This window comes from Peromyscus leucopus, chromosome 2 (genome assembly GCF_004664715.2).
Source record: "Peromyscus leucopus breed LL Stock chromosome 2, UCI_PerLeu_2.1, whole genome shotgun sequence".
Taxonomy (NCBI): Eukaryota; Metazoa; Chordata; class Mammalia; order Rodentia; family Cricetidae; genus Peromyscus; species Peromyscus leucopus.
In genome coordinates this window covers 103,322,509-103,344,025 of record NC_051064.1, presented here as the reverse complement: position 1 = coordinate 103,344,025, position 21,517 = coordinate 103,322,509, and the positions used below count along the sequence as shown (strand labels likewise).

The 21,517-nt window shown below is 43.8% G+C and overlaps 1 protein-coding gene across 1 annotated transcript in view; it reads right to left on the bottom strand.

Annotated features, from left to right (window-relative positions):
- Nucleotides 1-19,863, bottom strand: part of Ror1 (receptor tyrosine kinase like orphan receptor 1) — a 149,743-nt gene extending 129,880 nt beyond the window's left edge. Inside the window, 3 exon segments of the mRNA XM_028870326.2 lie at nucleotides 16,568-16,624; nucleotides 19,069-19,136; nucleotides 19,778-19,863. Of these exon segments, the coding sequence (XP_028726159.1) occupies nucleotides 16,568-16,624; nucleotides 19,069-19,136; nucleotides 19,778-19,863 (211 nt within the window).
- Between the last annotated feature and the right edge of the window lie 1,654 nt (nucleotides 19,864-21,517).

The following is a 21,517-nucleotide window of genomic DNA, read 5'->3' as shown; positions in this document are numbered from 1 at the left end:
GTCCACATTTCCAGAAAAGATCATCCGATTGATCTCTCCTGGGCCAGGGGCCCTCAGTCTGGCCAATAACTTTCACCAGTGGGACAAAATTATGAAATACAATTACAGCTGCTGGGAGCTTCCCACAGTGACTCAAAGGGGCAGCCACCAGATGGTAGGGGGTATTATAGGTGGGCAGCCTCCCTGAACGATATTGAGTATAGAGTCCAATAAGACATATTCAGATTTTAATGTGGTCTATTGGTAAGGACTGAAAACTCTCTAACTCTAGCTTGCTCCTCAAACACACTGGATTATTTTCCAAAGCCACTTTAGAAATGGGGGTAATTTCAGGAAAAATAGTCAATTTTCAAACTCCTCAGGGCTCTGCACAGCATTGCAGCTTCTTGGTGTCTGTGGGATTTATGAGCAATCATAGTCACGCAGGCTCAGGCAAGGTCTGCAGCGAAATCCCTGGCACTCACACTGGCTAGGGCCTCCTTTCTCTCCACCTTAATCAAAAGATATAAACACGTGTCTCCACGGAACTAGATACCAACTACCAAAAGCCACTGAGGCCTTGAGCATCACGTTTGAAGTCACTGTATTTAGGGATGGCCCAGTAGGGTCAGCAAACCAAGATGCTTACAGAAAGTCCAGTGCCTCAGGGTCAGTGCTACTGATCCAAGAGAATGCAGCTACTGTTGAAATTTTGACAATCTTTTAGGGTCTAGTTTTTAATCAGTCTCCTTTTTGTCTGTTAAAGATATTTATTTATTTATTTATTTATTTATTTATTTATTTGCTAACAATGTCAGGAAATTTGGAACAGAAACTTACAATAAAAGACATCCCATGACCTTCTGATATATGAATCTTCCAAATAAACAAAAATACCCAGGGAAGCCTAGAGAATGTATTTCTTCCTATTTGCTCCACAGCAAGCATCACACTGGTCATTTATCAAGTGCTTGGGGGGAAAGGAAGTAAATGGAAAGCTTGGGAGAAAACAGGAGACTAAGTGTGTGTGTGTGTGTGTGTGTGTGTGTGTGTGTGTGTGTGTGTGTGTGTACCCACGGGAAAGAGAGAGAAAGACTCCATAATTCATTTTTCATGACAGAAGCTTTAAGATCTTACAGACGACAAACAGGACACCCACTTTCATATTTTTTTTCTCCAATCATTCCATCCTACACTATTCACAAATGAGACATTGAAGAAACACAAATTCTGAAACAGAAGTGTGCACACCACCAGTGGAAAAGCAAACAAAAGCAGCTAATGTACTGTGGCTAAAAAAATTTTCAAACAAAGTGGCAGTAATTTACTGCCCTTGCTCTTAGCAGGACCCCAGGAACATAATCAGAACCCCCAGGACTGATGGGAGAGGGTGATTTACAGTAAGTCTCAGGATAATAAAAGAAAACGAAAAGGCAAATTGCGCATGAACATGAAAGCTGTATTTCAGCGCTTTCAGCAACTGAATCAAATTTCTAGCCAGAATTTCTGGGTGAAATTTAGAAGTCCCTCAAGAAGTAAACTATGAGCCAACCAGTGTCCCTCCCTGGACACTACTCCAGCCATGCAGATGACATCATCAATTCTGAGAGTTGACAGTGGATCAAAAGACACACGCTGTGCAACTGAAGCAGCATCGAGCAGTGGGGAGACCTGGGTTCAAATCCTGATCACTTCACTTGTCTCCTCGGACAGGCAAATGCTTTTGGATGTTAAGCTCTCGTAGGCTCTGCTGCCTGAGACTGGTGTGTGGGTTATATGGCATGAAGTATGTTAAGCACATAGAGGGTGGTTAGCACATGCTGAGGCAGGCTAGAGGAATGGGAAAAACCATGGAGACGAGAGAAGGGAAGAGAATCTTTCACCCCAGAGTATGATTGGAGCCTCTCATCAGCTGAAAAGCAAGAATTCCAACAGAATTCACATTTGCTGCCTACACAGAGCTACTGTCCCTTTTGTACAGAGATACTTAATGTTAAAGGAGCAATAACTCAGGCTTAAGGCTGGAATGTACAGGACCCTGAGGAGAACCTCATTCTTTCCCTAGATATCACCTGAGGATCTCACATAAACTGATACCTCCCTGGTTCCCTGCAGGCTAGACTTTTAACTGATCCGTTGAAATCCGATTAGGTGTCCCTCAGGAACTACCAGGTGACCTCAACTGAGTTTCCTAGGAATCTCTTAAATATAATAACTTCAAATCCCACCCAAATCCTATACAATTACTATAAAACAAACAAACAAAACAAACAAACAATGAGCTGCGAAGGTCCCTTTGGGAACCTGTGCCCACATTTGGGTATGTCTTATGCCTCTCTTCTTTTAAACATATGTATTTATGTTCATAGGTTGTTGTGTCTTTTCTTTTGAGTATCTTTCTCTTGACCTCTATGCTTACATTGATAATAACCACTTTTCTTCAACTCCTTCTCTGATTCATATGCTGGATGGACGTGAAATTCTTTTCTGCATTAAAGCCACAAATCCTGATTTGAGCTGACTCAAGGTCCTTTAAAGTTGAGGGAAACTCCCCAGGCAAGGAGGTGACAATAGGGAACTGTGCCTCCTGTGTCCCCCAGTGCTGACACTCCTACCCTCGATTAATGGAAATATGTCTTCTAAGTAAAAGGTAAGTAATTTGTTCTGATAAATGGGTTGCCAGAGCGAGGGCACCTAGACGGTTCCTCGTAAATGATAAAGTCTAGGAAGTTCTTGCCATGGTCCTGACCATGTACTAAAACCCCAGTTAACCTGTGTTTAGATAATGAGGTGATAAAATTAATTTGTGTTCAAAATATTCAAATCAAGTCAGAGTTGGAAATTCTAAAAAGTCTTTCCAAATGCCCTGGCTGTGTCCAGGTTAACAAGTAAAAACATTAGGCATTGATTTACAATGTTTACACTGGGTCTGGTTTGACTTTGATAATGCCATTCTTGGGTTCTAGTAGCAACCGTATTCACTACAGCTGTATAACTTTGAGGCTGAGTTTATTCACTTGTAAAATGGTACTAAGGGGGCCAGCTATGCTTTTCTCCATATTTTGCAATAACAAGTGTGAGATCATTTTGGAAAACACACACACACAGACACACACAAACACACACACACACACACAACTAAAAAAAATCAGCTTTGTTATTAGTCTATTTCAGGGCACCCGGGGCCTTAATGGGGAGGTAGGTGGAAAGGGCACTGGAGATTCCAAATTCCGTGAAGGAAACTGTACGCTCTTCTTACTGTGATCAATACAACCATCGAAAGAAAACAGTTCTGTGGCATCAAGTACACTCACAGTACTCTGTGGCATCACGGTACTCTGTGGCCATCACAGAACTGTGGGTATCAACACTGTGGCATCACAGTACTCTTCAGGTATCACAGCACTCTACAGCATTGTAGGACTCTGAGGTCATTGCAACACTATGCTGCATCAAAGCACTCTGTTACATCACAGCACTCTACAGCATCATGCTGCAGCAACAGAACTCTGTGGCAAAAGCACTATGTGTCTTCACAGCACTGTGCAGCCACAGCACTCTGCTGCAACAGTACTCTGCCACAACTGCACTCTGTGGCATCACAACACTCTGGAACATCATGGTACTCTGTGGCAACAGCACTCTGTGGCATCACAGTACTCTACAGTATTACAGTACTCTGCAGTATCATAGTACTCTACAGTCATCACAGTACTCTACAGCAGCACAGTACTCTGCAGTATCATGGCACTCTACAGTCATCACAGTACTCTACCAGCATCACAGTACTCTATGGTCATCACAGTACTCTATGGTCATCACAGTACTCTATGGTCATCACAGTACTCTACACCAGCCACATCTAGACATTTTTCATACTCTTAAACTAAAACCCCTCACTCAGAAAATATTTTCCTCTTTCCCTTCCTTTCAGCTCATGGAAACCACTTTTCCATTTTCCCTTACTATGATTTTGAACTTTCTATGTTCCATTGAAAGTATAAATTTTAAACTATGGAAAGATGAGGACTGGAGAGATAGATGAGCAGTTCAGAGCACTTGCTGCTCTTCCAGAGGACCCAGATTCTATTTCACATACTCATTTCTTGCAGCTCACAACTGCTTGTGACTTCTGCTCTAGGTATACCAAACACCTCTGGCTTCCAAGGGCACCCATACTCATGGGCACATATAACTTCCCCCCTAACTAAAAACAGCAAAATTTTACTATGGATAAATGATAGCACTGTACAGTGTAAGGTTTTCAAATAAAACCCATTTGATTTTTTTTTCATCCTTATTTTTAAAATCGAGAGCAAAGAACAATGGCAGATAACTGAGAATTTCACCTTGAGGTTTCCAAAGGACTGTTGTGGTTGATATATTGTATACCCTAATAAACTTATCTGGGGTTCAGAGAACAGAACAGCCACTAGATTAGACATAGAGGCCAGAAAATGGTGGCACATAAGCCTTTAATCCTCACTTGGGAGGCAGAGTTAGTCTGGATCTCTGTGAGTTCAAGGCTACAGTGGGAACAGAGCCAGGCATGGTGGCACACACTTTTAATCCTAGCACGTGAGATCTCATGTCTTTGCTTGGGAAGGACACACACTTTTAATCCCAGGAAGTAATGGCAGAAGCAGAAAGGTATATAAGGCCTGAGGACCAGGAACTAGATAGAGGCTTTTAGCCCAGTTCAGCTGAGATCCATTCCGATGAGGACTCAGAAGCTTTCAGTCTGAGGATTCATGGAAACAGGATTGGATGAGGAGTTGTTGAGGTGAGGTTGGCTGTGGTTTGTTCTGCTTCTCTGATCTTTCAGAATTTGCCCCAATCTGGCTCTGGGTTTTTTATTAATAAGACCGTTTAGTGATTCATCTTGCAGACTGTGGCCAAGCTAATGCTGCCTTGATAGTCTCCCCTGAAACCTGATGGGTTTGGTCCCTACCCCTGAGAATCTGTGCAGTTAGGACTGATATGCTCCTACTTCTGCCACAAAATACTGGTTGTGTGGTTCATTCGTCTTTCTGGGTCATGTCTGTTAAACACAGGGCAGACTGGGCTAAATGATGCCTAAGAAACATCAAGCTCATATTCACATTTTGATGACATTTCTACCTGCTGTAAAAATATCACTCCCTACCCAAGTCTCACTCAGAAACAACATATTTTGCATAATAGAAATATGAGTGAAGAAGCATGTCTATTTTTCCTGGGAAAAGAAGACAGGAGGAAAGGGAAAAAAAAAAAGAACTCCTTTTGAATGTTCCTGGAAGTTGATTTCGTACTGTCGTCTCTTATCTAACAAGGGGGAAAATTCAAGAGTAGAGAAGAATTAGATAGCAATGATCTGGATAATACCCATATCACCAGCACCACATACATGGATAGAGCCTTATGCCCAAATTCAAGGCTTCATAATGGATGATAGGAACACTGAGCTAAACCATTTGGATTGTGAGACAGAGATTCATGGCCATTCTAAATTTATCTGTGATGTAATATGAAAACTTACATAAGCTCACATGTAAGGCCCAGTTCTGTTAACTAAAACTAATGTAGCCAAATATGAGATACTATAGACTAAGAGGGTTACGTATTAGGATGGGACAACCATCCTTCACATCTTTAAACTTTCCAACTGGGATGCATTTACATGAGCAAACACTTCTGGGATGATAAGAGCCGTGCTCTGGGAAGAGCATGATGGCCCACATTCTTCTGGGGGAGACACTTTCACACATGAATCACCCAAGGAAAATGGCAGCTGCTTCAGGATGTTGGCTGCCTGCCCCAGGAGCTGACGCTGAGGGAGCAGTCTACAGGGACCCACCTTCAGCATGGAATGTCATCAGGATAGTGGAGCTAAGTACCCCCATCCCTCTGACTTTCAGAGTCCGGTGACAACTCTGGTATATTTTCTTTCTCTTCCCAGACAGCTCAGACTTTGCTTGAAACACTGCTCCTATTGTCCAAAACCAAGTCAATTTTTATTAGAAAAGACATTCCCAAAGCAGTGCCCTCCAGACAGTCTTATACCTATGACAGGAAAACAATGCATGAAATGATTTAATGATAATTTGTAATAATCTCAGTAAGAGTTTTATAATAAATCTTTTTCATAAAATGATGGAAAAGGGAGGATTTATGAGTCTGTTTCCATTAAACTCATGTCAAGGACATGCCAAGAATTCCCAAGGTATACAATTTTTAAAAGTGGAAGAAAACTGCAAAATTAGCCCAAGAATGTCCCCAGCTCTGGTCTAGATTTTAAATGTCCTCCAAAGGTCATGCATTAAAGGCTTGGTCCCAGCCCGTGGTGTTACTCAGAGATGATGAAATCTCTAAGGAGCATGACCTAAAGGGTTGATCTTAGGTCACCGAGGTATGGCCTTGAGTGGGTAGTAGGACCCCAGTCCCTGCCCTTCTGAAGGGAGATGCTTGGCTCCACTATGCCCTCCCTTATCTATGATCTGCCTAACCACAGACCCAAAAGCAGTGGAACAAAATACACTGTTCCTGTTCTATAATCAACTTGGCACAACTTATCACGTGGGAAAAAGAGTCCCAATGATGGATTGTTTATATTGGATTGGTCTGTGAAGAGGTCTATAGAATGTTTTAAGTTAACTGATGTGAGAAGACCAAATCCACCTGTGGGCAGCACAATTCCCTAGGCAGAGGATTCTGAATTGTATGAGCCAAGAAACTGAGCTGACTGCAAGCAGGCGACTGAGGGTGTGTGTTTTCTTATTCTCTGTTCTTTACTATGAATGTGATGTTTCAAGCTCCTGATGTTGTGACTTCCCTCTAGTAATGGACTGTAACCTGGAATTGTGAGCTAAAATAAAGCCCCTCTCCCCTAAACTGCTTTTAGTTAGAGTATTTTATCATAGCAGCAAAAATAAAACTAAGATATTTAGTCTCTCTAAGCTCTAGCTTCCTGGTAACAAGTAGAAATAGATTATTTGCATAAGGTACTATTTACATTGCCCACTGTGTGAAAGCTACCCTATAATTATTAGGATTATTGCTATATTTTATTATTATGTTGCTATAATCAATGCCAGTAACAAAGCTGATTCTGTGGTTAAAACATAAGAGCAATACATGCTGTTTGATGATGTAAATATTTCTTACAAGCCTCTTCTAACTAAAAGATTGCGCACATTCTTCCTTTTCACATTCTGGGATGGCAATTATGTCTCGTAGAATGACAAGAGCAGAAACCTAGTTCTGAATAAGAAAATATTGTTTGAAAAAAATCCAGGAAGAATTGTGTGAGAAAATGGACATGCAATTTTGGCTTACATTTGGGCAGAGGAGAAGAGAAGCGGAGCATGGCCAGATGTGTTCCTTTGTCTCATATTTCTTCTCCATCCTATACTACTTAGCTCCAGAGTTGCCATCCCCATTGAGTTGTATGAAGTCCATCACCCCCTTACCTATCATGTGCTGTGGAAGTTTGAATATAATTGGTACCCATAATCTCATAGGGAGTGGCAGTATTAGGGGGTGTGGCTTTGTTGGGGGTGGTTATGGCCTTGTTTGAGGAAGTGTGTCCCTGAATGGAGGCCTAATAGAGAGGCCATTGCATGAAGCTGTGAAGTGAAACCTGAATTGCCTTGGAGAACCCAATATGTTAGGTATGCCAGGGTCCTGAGATACCTGCGGAGGAGAGCTGCTAACAGGGAGTGGAATCAGCCCAAGAGAAAGAAGTGTTTTTCAGTCAACAAAGTTGAAAGGAGTTGGAGATCTGAAGAGTGTTTTAACATGAGACATGGAGATGCAGAGTTTGGACTTCGCCCAGCTTGTTTTTGATCTTGCTTTGGTCCAGTATGTTCTCACTATGCTCCTTTCCCTGTATTTTGGAATGGTAATGCATATCTTGTGCTATTATATATTGGAAGTATGTGATCTGCTTTTTTTATTTTGATTTTCACAGGTGATTACAGTTAAGAGATTGCATGAATTTCAGAAGAGACTTTGAACTTTGGGCTTTAAATCATTGTTGCGACTGTGATAGACTATGAAGACTTTTGAAGTTGGACTAAATGAGTTTTGCATTATGATATTGTTACAATCTTGTAGATGCCAGGGAGTGGAATGTGGTAGTTTGAATGTAATTGCCCCCCATAATTTAATAGAAAGTGACATTATTAGGAGGTGTGGCTTTGTTGGAATGGGTATGGCCTTGTTGGAGGAAGAGTTTCACTGTGAGGGCGGGCTTTGTGGTTTTCTATGCTGCAAATATAGCCCAGGGTCTTAGTCAACTTCCTGTTGCCTGAAAGATGTAGGACTCACAGCTACCTCTCCAGTACCATGTCTGCCTGCACGTCACCATGGTCCCTGTCATGATGATAATGGACTGAACCTCTGAAACAGTAAGCTGCCACCACAACTAAATGTGTCCTTTGTATAGAGTTGCTATGGTCATGGTGTCTTTTCACAGCAATAGAAACCCAAACTAAGGCATGTACCCACTTTACTTAGTTTCTTTCTCTTAGTTGACTTTTAGCATCTTAGAGAGGAATGCATGTTATTAATTTTGTTATCCAGTGCTTACTATCACAGGGAAATGGACCAGAGAGGATAAGTGGCTGGCACTACCTCTGGTGGTATTAGCACAGTAAGGAGCATGCAAGGTAACAACAGACACATGTGGAATAAGGGGGAAAATAGGAAAAACAAGAAGATGCCAAATTTGGTCTGTAGAGTCTTTAAGAACAAGATCTGAACTACTTAAAACTGTAAAAGAGGTAGTTGACCACACTAGCAGAAGACAAGCTGTTATTCTGAGCAGGGTTCAGTCTACATTCTTTTCCTGCTTAAAAAAAAAAATCACACAAATTTCTTAGGACCAGACTAACATAATATACAAAGTAATAAATATACTAAGTCACAAAACTCCTGTAATAAATCTAATGAACCAGAATATAATAGAAATAGCTTACAGTGGGTACCGAGGCACAACATCCTGGCTTTGCTTTTTATTAGCTGAGTTACTTTGCTCTGACTTGTTTTCCTATCCATAAAATGGACACAGCAAGCCCGGCAGTGGTGGCACACGCCTTTAATCCCAGCACTCGGGAGGCAGAGCTAGGCAAAGCTCTGTGAGTTCGAGGCCAGCCTGGTCTACACAGCAAGATCCAGGACAGGAACAAAAACTATAGAGAGAAACCCTGTCTCGAAAAACAAACAAACAAACAAATGGACACGGCAGTGTCTACCTAGGATTTTGATGAGAGTGAGCAGGAACCATTCAGAAAGTGTTAGTATAGCATCTAGGATTCACTAACAACCCCCCCTCCCCTGCCGCCAGAGTGGGGACTTTGATGTTTTCACCAACTGTTTTACCTCTGTGTGGTCCTGACATATAGTTAGTACATGTAACTACTGAGTGAATGAGTGGATATAATTTTGGGGAGTGATGTTGATGCTAAAGTACTGGAAAAGGTACTTTAGAAGAACCCCTCCTTCCAAGTCCAGAAGATAATCAAAGGTCACCGACAAGACATCCTTACAAGTCGGTCTGAACTCTTCACTAGCATATTCCAGAGGCCAAAGGTGGTCAGGTGTCACTTAGGGCCCGTAAAAATGTACTCATTTGAAAAAAAAAACGGTGAGACTGAATCAGCCTTCCTTGCGACAACTGGAAGCAGAGCCAAGATCCCCTGAGACACACGGGGGCCTGAACGTCCTCCTCTGCGCAGACAACAAGGCTGTGGGCAGTTTCTCCGAGCACGTGAGCACCTTATGCAATACGACCAGGCAGAGTGATATTGAAGCACGAGCTCTTGGCGAGAGCTGTTCTGAAACAACACTGGCCAGCATGAAGGGTAATTAGGGAGTTCCTCACAGCCCTCCAGGAAATCTGGCCTGGCGCAGGAATGCCAAAGTTTTCAACCTTGTCTGAAGAAATCCTCCCACACCCCGCTGCCTCTTGATGATGTCTGTAATGGGTTGCAGAGCTCGCACATGGGCGAGCATTACTGCCTTCTTTTGTGGGTCTCTATCCTCAGAGATTTGCTTCATGGTGGACCAACGTCCACAAGCTCCTGGGGGCCGAGGCGCAGTTTGGAGCATTCAAACTCACAGGAATAGACCAGAGAGGATACACGGTTGACCCTACCCTCCGCTGGCTTTTAGTTGGGCCTACCAAGGAGCATGCAAGAATTGTTTGTTTGTTTCCAGAATAAAATCTTGTGATTTTATACTCCTCCTTTGTAAAACCTATCACTGTCAGGTTGCAATGATTTTGAGTACAACTATGAAGGTGAAAGTAATTGTTTAAAGTTTCTCCCACTGAACTGAAGGATGTCTGTGTTCATTACTTCCTCATCTCTATGGTATCAGAATGAAGTGCTTCCTTCGGAGAGGAAGGATTTATCTAGGCTCATGGTTGTTGGAGGCCCCTTGGAGAGATGGGAGGAAAAGGCACAGCAGGGGTGGAGACACGTGTCAATCAGGAAAGAGAGACCTGGGTGAGAAATGATGTACCGCCCACAAGGCTGCTGGTGATCTATTTAGTCCTCCAGTTTGGCTCCACCTTTTAAAGGGTCCACAATCTTCCAAAACGGTGCCACCAGCTGGCAACCCAAGAGCCTATGGGGTATTTCATACTCCAACCACTAACACCATCCAAAGATAAAACTGCTTTTGTCTTGTTCATGATTGCTTCTTGATCTTCGGTCTCCAGCATCCATCTTACCTGCAGTATTCACTCAGGACATCTCTTCCATTAAACAAATCTAAGGAATTTGTATCATAAAATTGTATTTGATTTGAGACAATATAATCTGTTATTAGCAGATTGGATTTGAACTTCGGGTTCATTCTGGTGACTTTGGGCAATTCGCCTGAGTCTGTTTATTATTCGCCTGACGTTACCGTGACAAATTATCCTCAGCTTGAAGGCTCAAAACAATGAAAATATAATCTATCCTGGTTTTGGAGTTAGATGTCCAGAGTCTAGCAGGAGGGAGCTTCCTCTGGAGTATGAGGTAGAACCCATTTCTTACTTCTTCCAGTTTCTGGGGGCTACACTAATACCTTTTGCTTCCTCGTTCTGACTTAACACATCCACTTAATCATTCCAACTACTGAGCTACCAGGACTCAAAAGTGTGATTCCTGGTCCAGAGGCTTGAAGTGTGGAACTCCGAGCCCTCCCAAAGCCACTTGTACAGTGAGCTTCCTGCCTGGCTCTGCCCCTAGAAGGGGGAATCCATGAGAGCTTTACTTGAAATGAAGATGTTCAACAGAGACTCTCTCCTGAGAGATGAAGGACCAAGAGAAGAAGAACATACAGGGATAAAGGCATGACCTAGCAAGAGACAAGGAGCACTTGGGAACACCAATGTAGAAGGTGAAGTCAAGAAAGCTCTATAGGAACTAGTGATGCCTGACCTGGGCCTTTATTGACAGCAAAGGCTGGGTGAGAGTGGGGGGTATGGGGCAGATTCTCACCAGAGAAAACAGCAAAGCGTGGCAAAGGCCTGAAATAGGGTGGGGACAGCGAAAAGCTTGGCGCTATGGTAGCATAGCCAAGGTAGAAGAGAGGAACAGAGGAGCTAAGGCAGGATCCAGGTGGCTGTCCTTCCCATGCCCTTCACCAAGGGGCCTCTGCACCTCAAAGCCCCATAGGCCTTTATTTAGATCGACCAAGACCACAAATGCATGGCTGCCTGTGACCCCTATAAGCACAATCCTGCTCTACAGCTTTCCAGATGGAGTTTAAGGCCAAACTCCCAAGCTACTCAGAAAGAAGCAGGCTTGAACCATCCATGGAACCTGCAGACAATGAGAAACCCTGCCACAGTCAAGAAACCTGTTCTCTGTGGGTTGTGATTATTTATTGGTCAAAAATGTGACTTGTCTTGGCTAGAAATGACTGAAAACGGTACCAAAGGAGTACGGTACCGGAGACTCATGGCAGGAAGAAGGCAAAAATCTCTTTCAACTGTAAGTGATAAACAGGCATGCCTGCACACACACTACCAAGCTGTTGGACCGCTCTTTCTGCTGAGGGCTGGTTTTTTTTTTTTTTTTTTTTTTTTTTTGGAAGTTGGCCACCTCCTGAGCATCCTACTGGCCTCCCTCCTCTCAGCTGAGTGTCCTTAAGAGCTGCAGACCAGGAGCTCTGGTGTGAGGGAGTAAAACTGCAGGGACAAGCAAGGGTGCCTAATGGCAATCCTCTCCTGTGAGCAGCTTTAAAGGATTAAGATGGGCCACGAGGGCCATTAATCCCTCGGTTTTCTGACAGAATTCCACAGGCCTCCGTTTGGAGAGTCTGTTTGCAAAACTGAATGGGTTTGTTGAATAGGAAGGACCAGCAAAAGTCTCAGAGAAAGCTGCTTCTAGGCCAGTAGCATGTTTCTTTAAGAAGGGTTGCCTTAAAAACCATTCAGATGAACAGAAAAAGAGCAAATGCAAGCAGACCCCTGGGAGAGGAAGGGTAGTGCAAGCTGCCCTCCAACAGCAAAGAGCTTGGCTTTCCAGAGGTGGTGAAGGAAGCCAGTACGGTCAGTGCAGAGCTAGCACAGGGCGCAGGGCAAGGTGAAGTTCAAAATAAAAACACAGTGGTGGATCGCTAAGCTGCTGTGCATGGACCATCCATTATCCCCAAGCTAAGATTCTCTGGTTTGTTCTATGGTTCCACTGCTGGCCTATATGGTTCTATGGTTACACTCATGTGTAAACATGAGTAGATGTTGATGAAGACTCAAACTGTTCAACCTGGGAATCTTAAACACAACATGGCAATCCCTGGGATTTGATGAGAAAGTCCTTCAGTTAGATGCCAGTTTTGAAGACAGAAGACAAAATGGAGTAAGCTCTCCAAGACCCAAGTTCCAGAAGACTGTCAGCATGCTAAGTGTCAAGGTACCTTGTCACCTTTAACCCCTGCCATTGTTTCAAATTTATATAATTAGGAGCACAATACAATGACTCTGCCTCCTCATTTGGTCTAGCTGATAATGGATCTCCAAGCTACAGGTCACCTGATACAATTAACACAGACTACCTGTGTGTCAAGGATGAATCAAGACACAAGAGGTAGCAACTACCTCTAAGCTAGGGACTTGCCATGGCTCTTGATGGGTTAAGGTGCCAAGTCAAGGTCTGTACATTGTAGTGTGCACGTAAGCCATCCCAGCTCTGCCAAGACAGACAAGCCACGGGTGTTCTGCTTGGCCAAGAAAACAGCCTTAGACAAAAGGAAGCCAGGACTCACGGTCAAGTCAAGAGCTCACACTAGTCAGAACCAGTGTCTCTATAATGTATAAAGTTCCAAGCTGGGAGAGAAAGCCAGATCTCCATTAAACAATATCCCCAAACCCATTTGTGACCACCGAGAACTATTTAGAGTTGGAGGTGGGCCTTACAACTTCTTGCAGCCATAGGACCCCTTCCTTTCTGCTCCCTACAGGTACCATTGCCAGTCATTTTCTCCAAAAGAAACATCTGGCTTCTGTGAAGAACCTCTGAGGCCTCCTGTCATTGAGCCTGTGAATAGCACAGGGCTCTCAACACATTTACTCCAACTCTATGTTGGTCTTAAGGTGAGCCCCTGAACACCAGTTCACTTTAGATGGTATTTCCTTCTGAAGCAGCCATTTTCAGAAACCATCCTCATGACCCGTCAGTAGCAGCTTTCAAGGTGAGGCTATGAAGGCCAGGTGGAATGAATGGGTGAGAAGGAAGGCATTGTAGTGTACCCAACAGGGGTTTTTCTTTCGTTACTTCTTCCTGTGGCTGCAGGGAGAAAGTGTACTCAGCTGGCTTGCTGGGCAGAAAGGCCTGGAGACTATGGCTGGGGTCCTGGCACCACCCTAAGAATCACACGTACTTCCCAGATGCCCATAGGACCTTCAGCTTATCTCCTCATCACTGATCTTCACTAAAGCACCGAGTACCATCTTAATTTCTAAAACCCAGTCATTCCTCTGTGTGCCAGCCTGGCAGTGGATTTTATTTTTATCTCCACCAGCTTGCCTATGGGCTTAGGGAATATGCTCCACCTGCCATAGCTCCATCTCTGAAAGCAACCCAAAGGCTTTAATTATATATTTGAGTATCACTATGTGCAATGAAAGCTCCAAGTTCATGGAACAGGGAACAGGATCCCTTTCCTGACTCGTCTATGGATCCTAAGTTTTCAAATGCTACCCAGAAATCAATAAAGATTTAAGCAATGAATAAATAAGTGGATTACTTAAGCAGCTCTCTTTCTAATTCTAAGTGGGAATTATAGACTAGTCTCCATTAATCATATAGCAAAACATGACGTAAGAATCACTAGAAAGCTCCCACATTTTCTGGAAGGCTCTTCTGAACAAATGAAAGACCCGGGGTGGGTTTTCTTCTGTCCACTACCCACAGGCTCACTTTGATACCATTTACTTCTCAAAAGGCAACTATCAATGCAAACAGTGCTGGTGAGGAGATTGCAAGCCGGGCAGCTGAGTTCTCGCCCAGCAGCCTTGTGCCTGTCTCGCCCATACAGGCTTCTTGTTATGGGGAGTGGGAGGCTGATGATCCGCATGTAGTAGATCATGATGTGATGAGTCTGTTGGTGCCACAAGGAGCTTGCACAGTGAGTTCACACATCGAAAGCATCTACCACAGCAGCTGCCACAGGACAGGCACTAAGCAAATGTCTGGTAGTCTTTATCTCCTCTTCCCATTAAAAATATCCCATAAACATACATTAGAAATCTCCTGCCTCCTAAATCTTGTGTTGGTACCTGATATGAAGAGGAATCATGGATAATACCATTTTTAAAAAAATCTAGATTGAATTCAATGCTAGAAAAAATTATGAGCGCGCTCCCCCCCACCCCCGCTAGCATTCTGAAATGCCTAATAAAGTCCCACCAGTCAAACTGTGACATCTACTGTGCTCTTCTATGATGCAATCTCTCCTAGATCAGGAAAAACTTTCCCAGTGAGGACTTTAGTGACAGGAGAGCTGATCGCAAAAGGAAACTTTGGAGGTGACTTTTGAGCTGTTAATGGTTTAAACAGGTTCATGTGTTTGAATACTTGGTTCCTAGCTGGTGGCACTGTTTGAGGGAGGCTGTAGAACTTTTAGGAGGCAGGATATAGCTAGAAGTAGTGGGTCTCTCTGAGGAGTGGCCTTATGGGTTATTGCCCAGTCCAAGTTCTAGCCTGACTTCTCTGTCCCCGGGTCTGCAACCAGCCTCCCAATCCCACTGCCGCAGCTGTGAGCCACCAGGAACTCTGCCATGCCTTCCCCACCACGATCGATGACACCCTCACAAACTGTGAGCCTGGATAAAGCCCCTCCTTCCCTTCAGATATTTTATCACAGTGATAAGAAAGGGATCAAACTCCTTTTACCACTGCAGTCCCGGAACTCAGAACCACACCTAAGCTAAAGAGGAAACTCCGTAAGTTGTTGGAGACAAGTATTTGTACACTTGAAGTATCAAAACATTGTCTTGCATTGTATGGTGGATTCATCATTTTATTTCACATTTATTTGGGGATTTAACACAGACAAGAATCCATGCCCTACCACCACCAAATAACAAGATAGACTTGTAGAAATCTCTCTCCCAGCCTCAGGAGAAGATGGGTGTTTAAGGTACTAAGTTAAGAGAATACTATACACAAAAGAAATCAGTTTCTGGATCCTAATTCTACGAATAGTACCCAGAGAAGAAAGTAATAAGAATTTAAGCAATGTATCACTGGGTGAATGACTGAATGAATGAGGAAATGGAAGTTTCAAGGAGAGAGAGGGTACTTCCTACAAGGGACTGAAGAAGCCTGTGAATGCCATAGAGCTTATGTTCAGTCTTGAAAGAGAAAGAATTAGCTCCTTGCAGAAGGTGGAGGGTGGATATTAGCAAAGAAACAAAAACAAAAAAACAGAAGGACAAGCCAGATTGAGAAACCGGAACTACTAGAAGAACCAGGAATCCAGTTAGAGACACAGAGACAAGACAAAGGGGACTAAATAGAAAGGGGGCTCAAGGCAGACAGAGCCCAACACCTGGGCCTTGTCATGCCCAGGCCATCGGAGCTCCTCAGACTAACCAAAGCACACGGCAGGCCTTGATTAATGCAAAGCCACAACTCCACGGTGGGAACGTGCTTCCCACGTGCACACAGGAGGCTGCTGTCTGCACACACCGGCAATTACAAGCATCCCGAATGCTGGGCCCTGAACCCCGCAAGCACATCAAATGCTTGTCCAGAAAGGTCACCCAGCCAAGGGCTCTCATCAGTCCTGGCTTAGGCTGGGTCAAATCCCCCAAACGAGATGCACTAGACGCAGACCAGGAAGGTCAGGAATGGCCCCGCTTCACATCTTGAAGCATTTTACCCATGTGGAACATGTTAGAGGAAGAAGAGAAAAAGAAAAGGGGGAAAAAGACTTCTTCAGAAATAATTCCAAATAATTAAATGTGAAGTCATCACAATGTGAGCTGGGGGTTTCTTTCAGCCTCCTCCTCTTAATGATGTGGACAGAGGTTCATTTGAAGGAAGAGCAGGCCAAGGCTTATGGGTGAGCCTCCTCCTCCCTCCCCTGCTGGCGCTTCCCCTCCATGTACCTTTGTCGATTTCACTTGAAATGTTCCAGGATGAGGTAGGCACTGATAACTCTGTTTCTGGAACGAGAAAGAAGGGGGGGGGGCAGGGCATTAGTCAATAACGTCACTTCTGGGCTGGTAGAAGTATTCCATCCTCAGGGTTTTCCTTCAGGGACAGACTGTCAAGGTACTATGGCTCAGTGTACAGGAGGCAGGTCCAGTGGCCAGCAGCGACCCACATCTCAGAATCCCCCAAGCCAGCCAAGCTGTAGGCTCGACCTTTAACATTCCACCCTGAGGGTTAAAAGGCAAAGAACAGAAAACCCGGCAGAGACAACCACATTTTATCAAAATAGTCTTGCCAGAAGACCAGCCTTGGACTAATGCATTCAAAAGTCCTATGGGGGGCAAAATGGACAACATTGTCCCGCTCGCTGCTTTCATCCACTGAGCCTAATGACTCTATGACTCTCGATACTGGCTCTTCAAGTCAAGGCAAAGGAAAGCTCAGCATTGGAATGCTCAGAGTCATTTGTGGTGACCACATTTATACAGTTATTTTCAAAGCCACCATGATTTAAAGCAAATATGCAAATCAGCCATCTGAAGGACATAATGTGCTACGAAGATTTAAAAACTTTTCAGTAGTAGACTTGCTACACATAGGAGGGTTTTGTTGTTTCTGAAAAGTCAAGCCATGGCGTCATTTTACTAACATATTTTAAATAGGGTTGTTGTAACTTTCTCTTGGGCTATGTACAAACAACACGCATATGGTATTACATTAGTCCTGGGTAGGATCTGAGGGGGACCAAGGTCATCAGGTACGGCATGTATGATGTCACCCCATCTTCAATAGCTTGCAAACATCATGAATCCATTATGACTCTTTTTGCACATTAAAAGTGGCATCTGCGCTACAGTCTTCTCAAGATAGGGTACTTTAAGTAGCCACTAAAAATGTCTGGTCTGAATTGGAAAGCAAGCTGAACTTTAATAAAGTAGAAGACCTGGAGCACAGTGCCTGACTCCACAAGCCTCCCAGTGGCCTGGGCTGCCTAGTACCAAAGGCTATGAGACCCATCTTATCTCTGGATTTTACTTTTTCAGAAATAATCACTTGTGCTATTTCCTTATTTACTGTTGGGCATCCACCAAATGGCTAGAGATGACACATGTCCTTGCCCTTTTTGCCAGGGCCTAATGTGTGCCCACGGAAGCCTTGCAAAGATCACTTCCAGTCTGTCTGCTTACCACACACTGCAGAAACACTTGGGCTACTCCACAGACTGGCTTCCCTGTCCTAGAACATATGGGAAGGAAAAGAGACCTATGCACACACCCTGCCCAGGGTCCTGGTCTGCTCCTTCACCCTGAGTCTAGATTATTTAAGGGGAACTGAAGTCAGATGATCAGTATATCTAACAGCATGTTACACAATACCCCAAAGAAAGATGGACTCAAGTAGACAATCACTTATCATGAATCCAGAGGGAGGTGGTACTTCTCTAACTTCTGCCCAAGGATGGGCATCTTGTGCAGGGGCATATACCAGGAAGTGTTAATACACATTGAGTGTCCACTGCACCCTGACTAACTTTCCTTTGTGTGTGTGTGTGTGTGTGTGTGTGTGTGTGTGTGTGTGTGTGTGTGTGTACGTGTACGTGCGCATGTGTGTTTTGAATATCTTCTATTATCTGTGGAGGGAGAATCACTGACTTCATGTAAAATATTCAGCCTCTCTTTTTTAAAATGACACTGAAGTTACCTTTTAAAAGTATCACTTTTCAGGGCTGGAAGATCCACCCAGTGGTTAACAGTTCTTGCAGCACACCTGAGTTTGGTTCCCAACATGCTCACTGGGTGGTGCACAATTGCCTGTCACTCGAGCTCCAGGGGGTTCAGTGCCCTCTTCTGGCCTCCATGGATACCGTCACACAAGTGGCACATGTACACATGCTCACACACACACACACACACACACTCAAAGAAATAGTAAAAAAAAACAGTCTTACAGACAATATGTCTCACGCAGTTACGATTTATATTTTAAAATATCTGTTTTGGTTATTACTTTCTCTAAGATGCTGAACATCTGAAAGAAAGAATCTGACTTTTCAGGCTGAGAAACACTCCTCCGAATCAGCCTAATTAAGTAATGAGCTTTAAAACTCAAATTACCTTTGCCATTGCCCAAGAAGTGAGCAGTAATTAGTGTCCAGGGACACCTGGGGAACAGTTTCATTGTTTATAGTACTGGGAATCCATACTTTCGTTATGTGCCCCAAATTAAATACGATCAGCAATTCAAACTCAGGTTGGAAACACAGAGTCACATAGAGCTTACTTTCTATGGAGCTGATGCTGTAAAAGGAATCCTGGATTCCTGGCAGCTTAAGCTACAGCAGTAAGATAAAGCTTTGGAAATAGTTCATGTAAATGCTGTCAAAGTCTGTCTTAGTCCCACCGTTCTCTCAGCTTTTGCTCCTTGCCCATATTGCCACGCCAGCTGGCTGGCATACTTCTGTTCCCAGGCTCCCTGGTCTGGGGGTTGGAGTGCTTTACATCAGATGAGCCATAGCAGTCTGTCCTATAGCCAAAGGAACTGTCAGGGTAGAAGGAGCCAGAGTGGGCGACTGCCACTCCCTGTCCCCACGCCTGTCCTCCGCAAACACTCCTCTCCTCTATCTCTATGGCTCTGTTGCTTCAAGAATAGTACAGAAGTAAATTTGGGCAGCATGTGATCCTTTCAGACTAGCTTTGTTTCACTTAGCACAGTGCTCTTCAGATCCATCCAATCTGTTGCCTGTGTCAATGGTCTGTTCTCTTTCACTGATGAGTCATAATCCGAGCATGAGGTTATATACATCGTTTACCCATTCACCTCTGGCATCCAGGGTTTTTTCATTTCTATCTCATACAAATAAAATGGTTATAAACACACTTGCAGGTTTCTATGCTACATTAGTTAGTTATTTCAGTCAAAGGGAAATGGGATTTAAAGGCAAAGAGTTGGATGCAGTGGTAACAAGTCAATCAATTGGATATGTTACGGCGTTTAAAAATAGGATTTGGTCCTAAGATTAAACATGTAATAAGATAGATACAGGGTGATAAGACAGCACAAAGGAAGAATATAGACCCCACTGGGGGAAAGGGAATGCTCGGTTTCTGTCATCTTGTGACTTTCCATTCCATGTTCTTCCTCTAGAAGGCGCCCCCTGGCCACACCTCCTTTTCCCCCATCTTTCTGTGTCTTTGTCCATGGTGTTATCCATCTCCTTTTTCTGCTTTGCCCAGCCCACATACAGCCCCATTTCGTATGCTGTAGCCCATCTTATAGTAAAAGTACACAAAGCCAGGCCACTGGCCATTCAAACAAAAGTAAGAGATTCAAGAAGGCAGTCTTTAGGACTGCTGTTCCAACACTGCCTGAGAATTAATTCTTGAGTCTTACTAAATAAATGAAGCCTTGGTTAAGTCCTATACACAAGGGATGGAATTAAATTGTACTGACTGTTCCCTAAAGCCACAGTACATATAGTAGCTGTTTGGAAAATGAATGATCAGAAGGAATGAAAAGACTTTTTTTTCCACCCAGAGTTTAATGCCTCTAAGTTCCCTTGCTCATTGATCCAATGCCTATCCATCCATCTAGTCATTCAACAAATATTTACTAAGCTCTGACCCAGACAAGCTCAGCAGTAGTGAACAAACTCAAGGCAGTGTTTGCCTCACAGAGCTCATGGTCTGAAGTGGACATAGGAAAATAAAGAATTTAAACAGAATGTAATAATGCCATGAGGGGCAGTGGCAGGGAACGGTGAGCAGAATCTCAGAAGAGCGAGTCCCAACCCAAAGTGCTGCTTCCTAGTCTCCTGTGGTTTAGGGCAACTTCAATCTTTAGAATGGTACACTCTCCATCTTCCGGATGTCCTCTCTGAAGGTGTGCAAGGAGTGAACAACTGCAAAGACCCAGTGAAGCTAACACCTCCCACAGAGACCCTTGTTGCCAGAGGAAGGGCAGTCATCAGTGGCGTCTCTGTCCCTAGCACAGATCTGTCTTTACCTGCACAGCTTGGGCCCTTGAGAGAGCCTTCTGTTAGAAACAGAGTCTGTCCCAGGTTATCTACCCTTGGTAGATTTTCAACCAGCATGGAGTCCTATGTGCTTTCATCTCCCTAGCAACGTTAGCACTTGCTGGGGTTGGAAGGCTGTCCTAACACATTAACACTAGTGCAGCCGGTTCTCAGCTTTCACTCCCTTCTACCTTTTCATTTCTACTTAGTCACTAAGAGACAGAAAAGCCATTGCTCATTCAGCATGATACTATGAAAAGGCCAATGATTTCTGCTCTCGTCTACCTGTGTAGAGATCAGTGATAGAACACAATACAGAAAAGTGGGGGTTTTTGGAGGGGGTGGTGCTGGGGGTCTTACCATGAAGACTTAAATTGGTGGGTTAGCATTCTGAGCCACAAGCACTACAACATTTTGTTGGTGTTGATTTTGGAGATGGGGCACTGCAAGGTAGTAGAGGATGACCTTGAGGTCACTATCTTCCTACCTCAGGCTCCCAGGTACTGAGATTACATATGGTAAAATTATAAACACATGTGTTTGTATGCATGGCATGCAATGATGTATATATGTGGGTTTGTACGTATTGCAAATGTGTAGGAATATATGCATGTGGATGTGTAAGTCAGAGTTTGACATTGGGTGGCCCCCTAAATAACTGTCGGCTTTCCTTACCGAAGCAAGGTAAACACAGCCTAACACAAAGCTGGCTGACTCAGACCATCTAGCTAGCTGGCTTGCCCAGAGTCCCTGGTTTCCTCCTGAAAGCCAGGATTACAAGTGAGACATGGTTTTTTGACATGGGTTCTGGGGATCCAAACTCTAGTCCTCATTCATTCATGGCAAGCACTTTATCTACTGAGTCATTTCTCTAACCCCAAATATCTCAAAA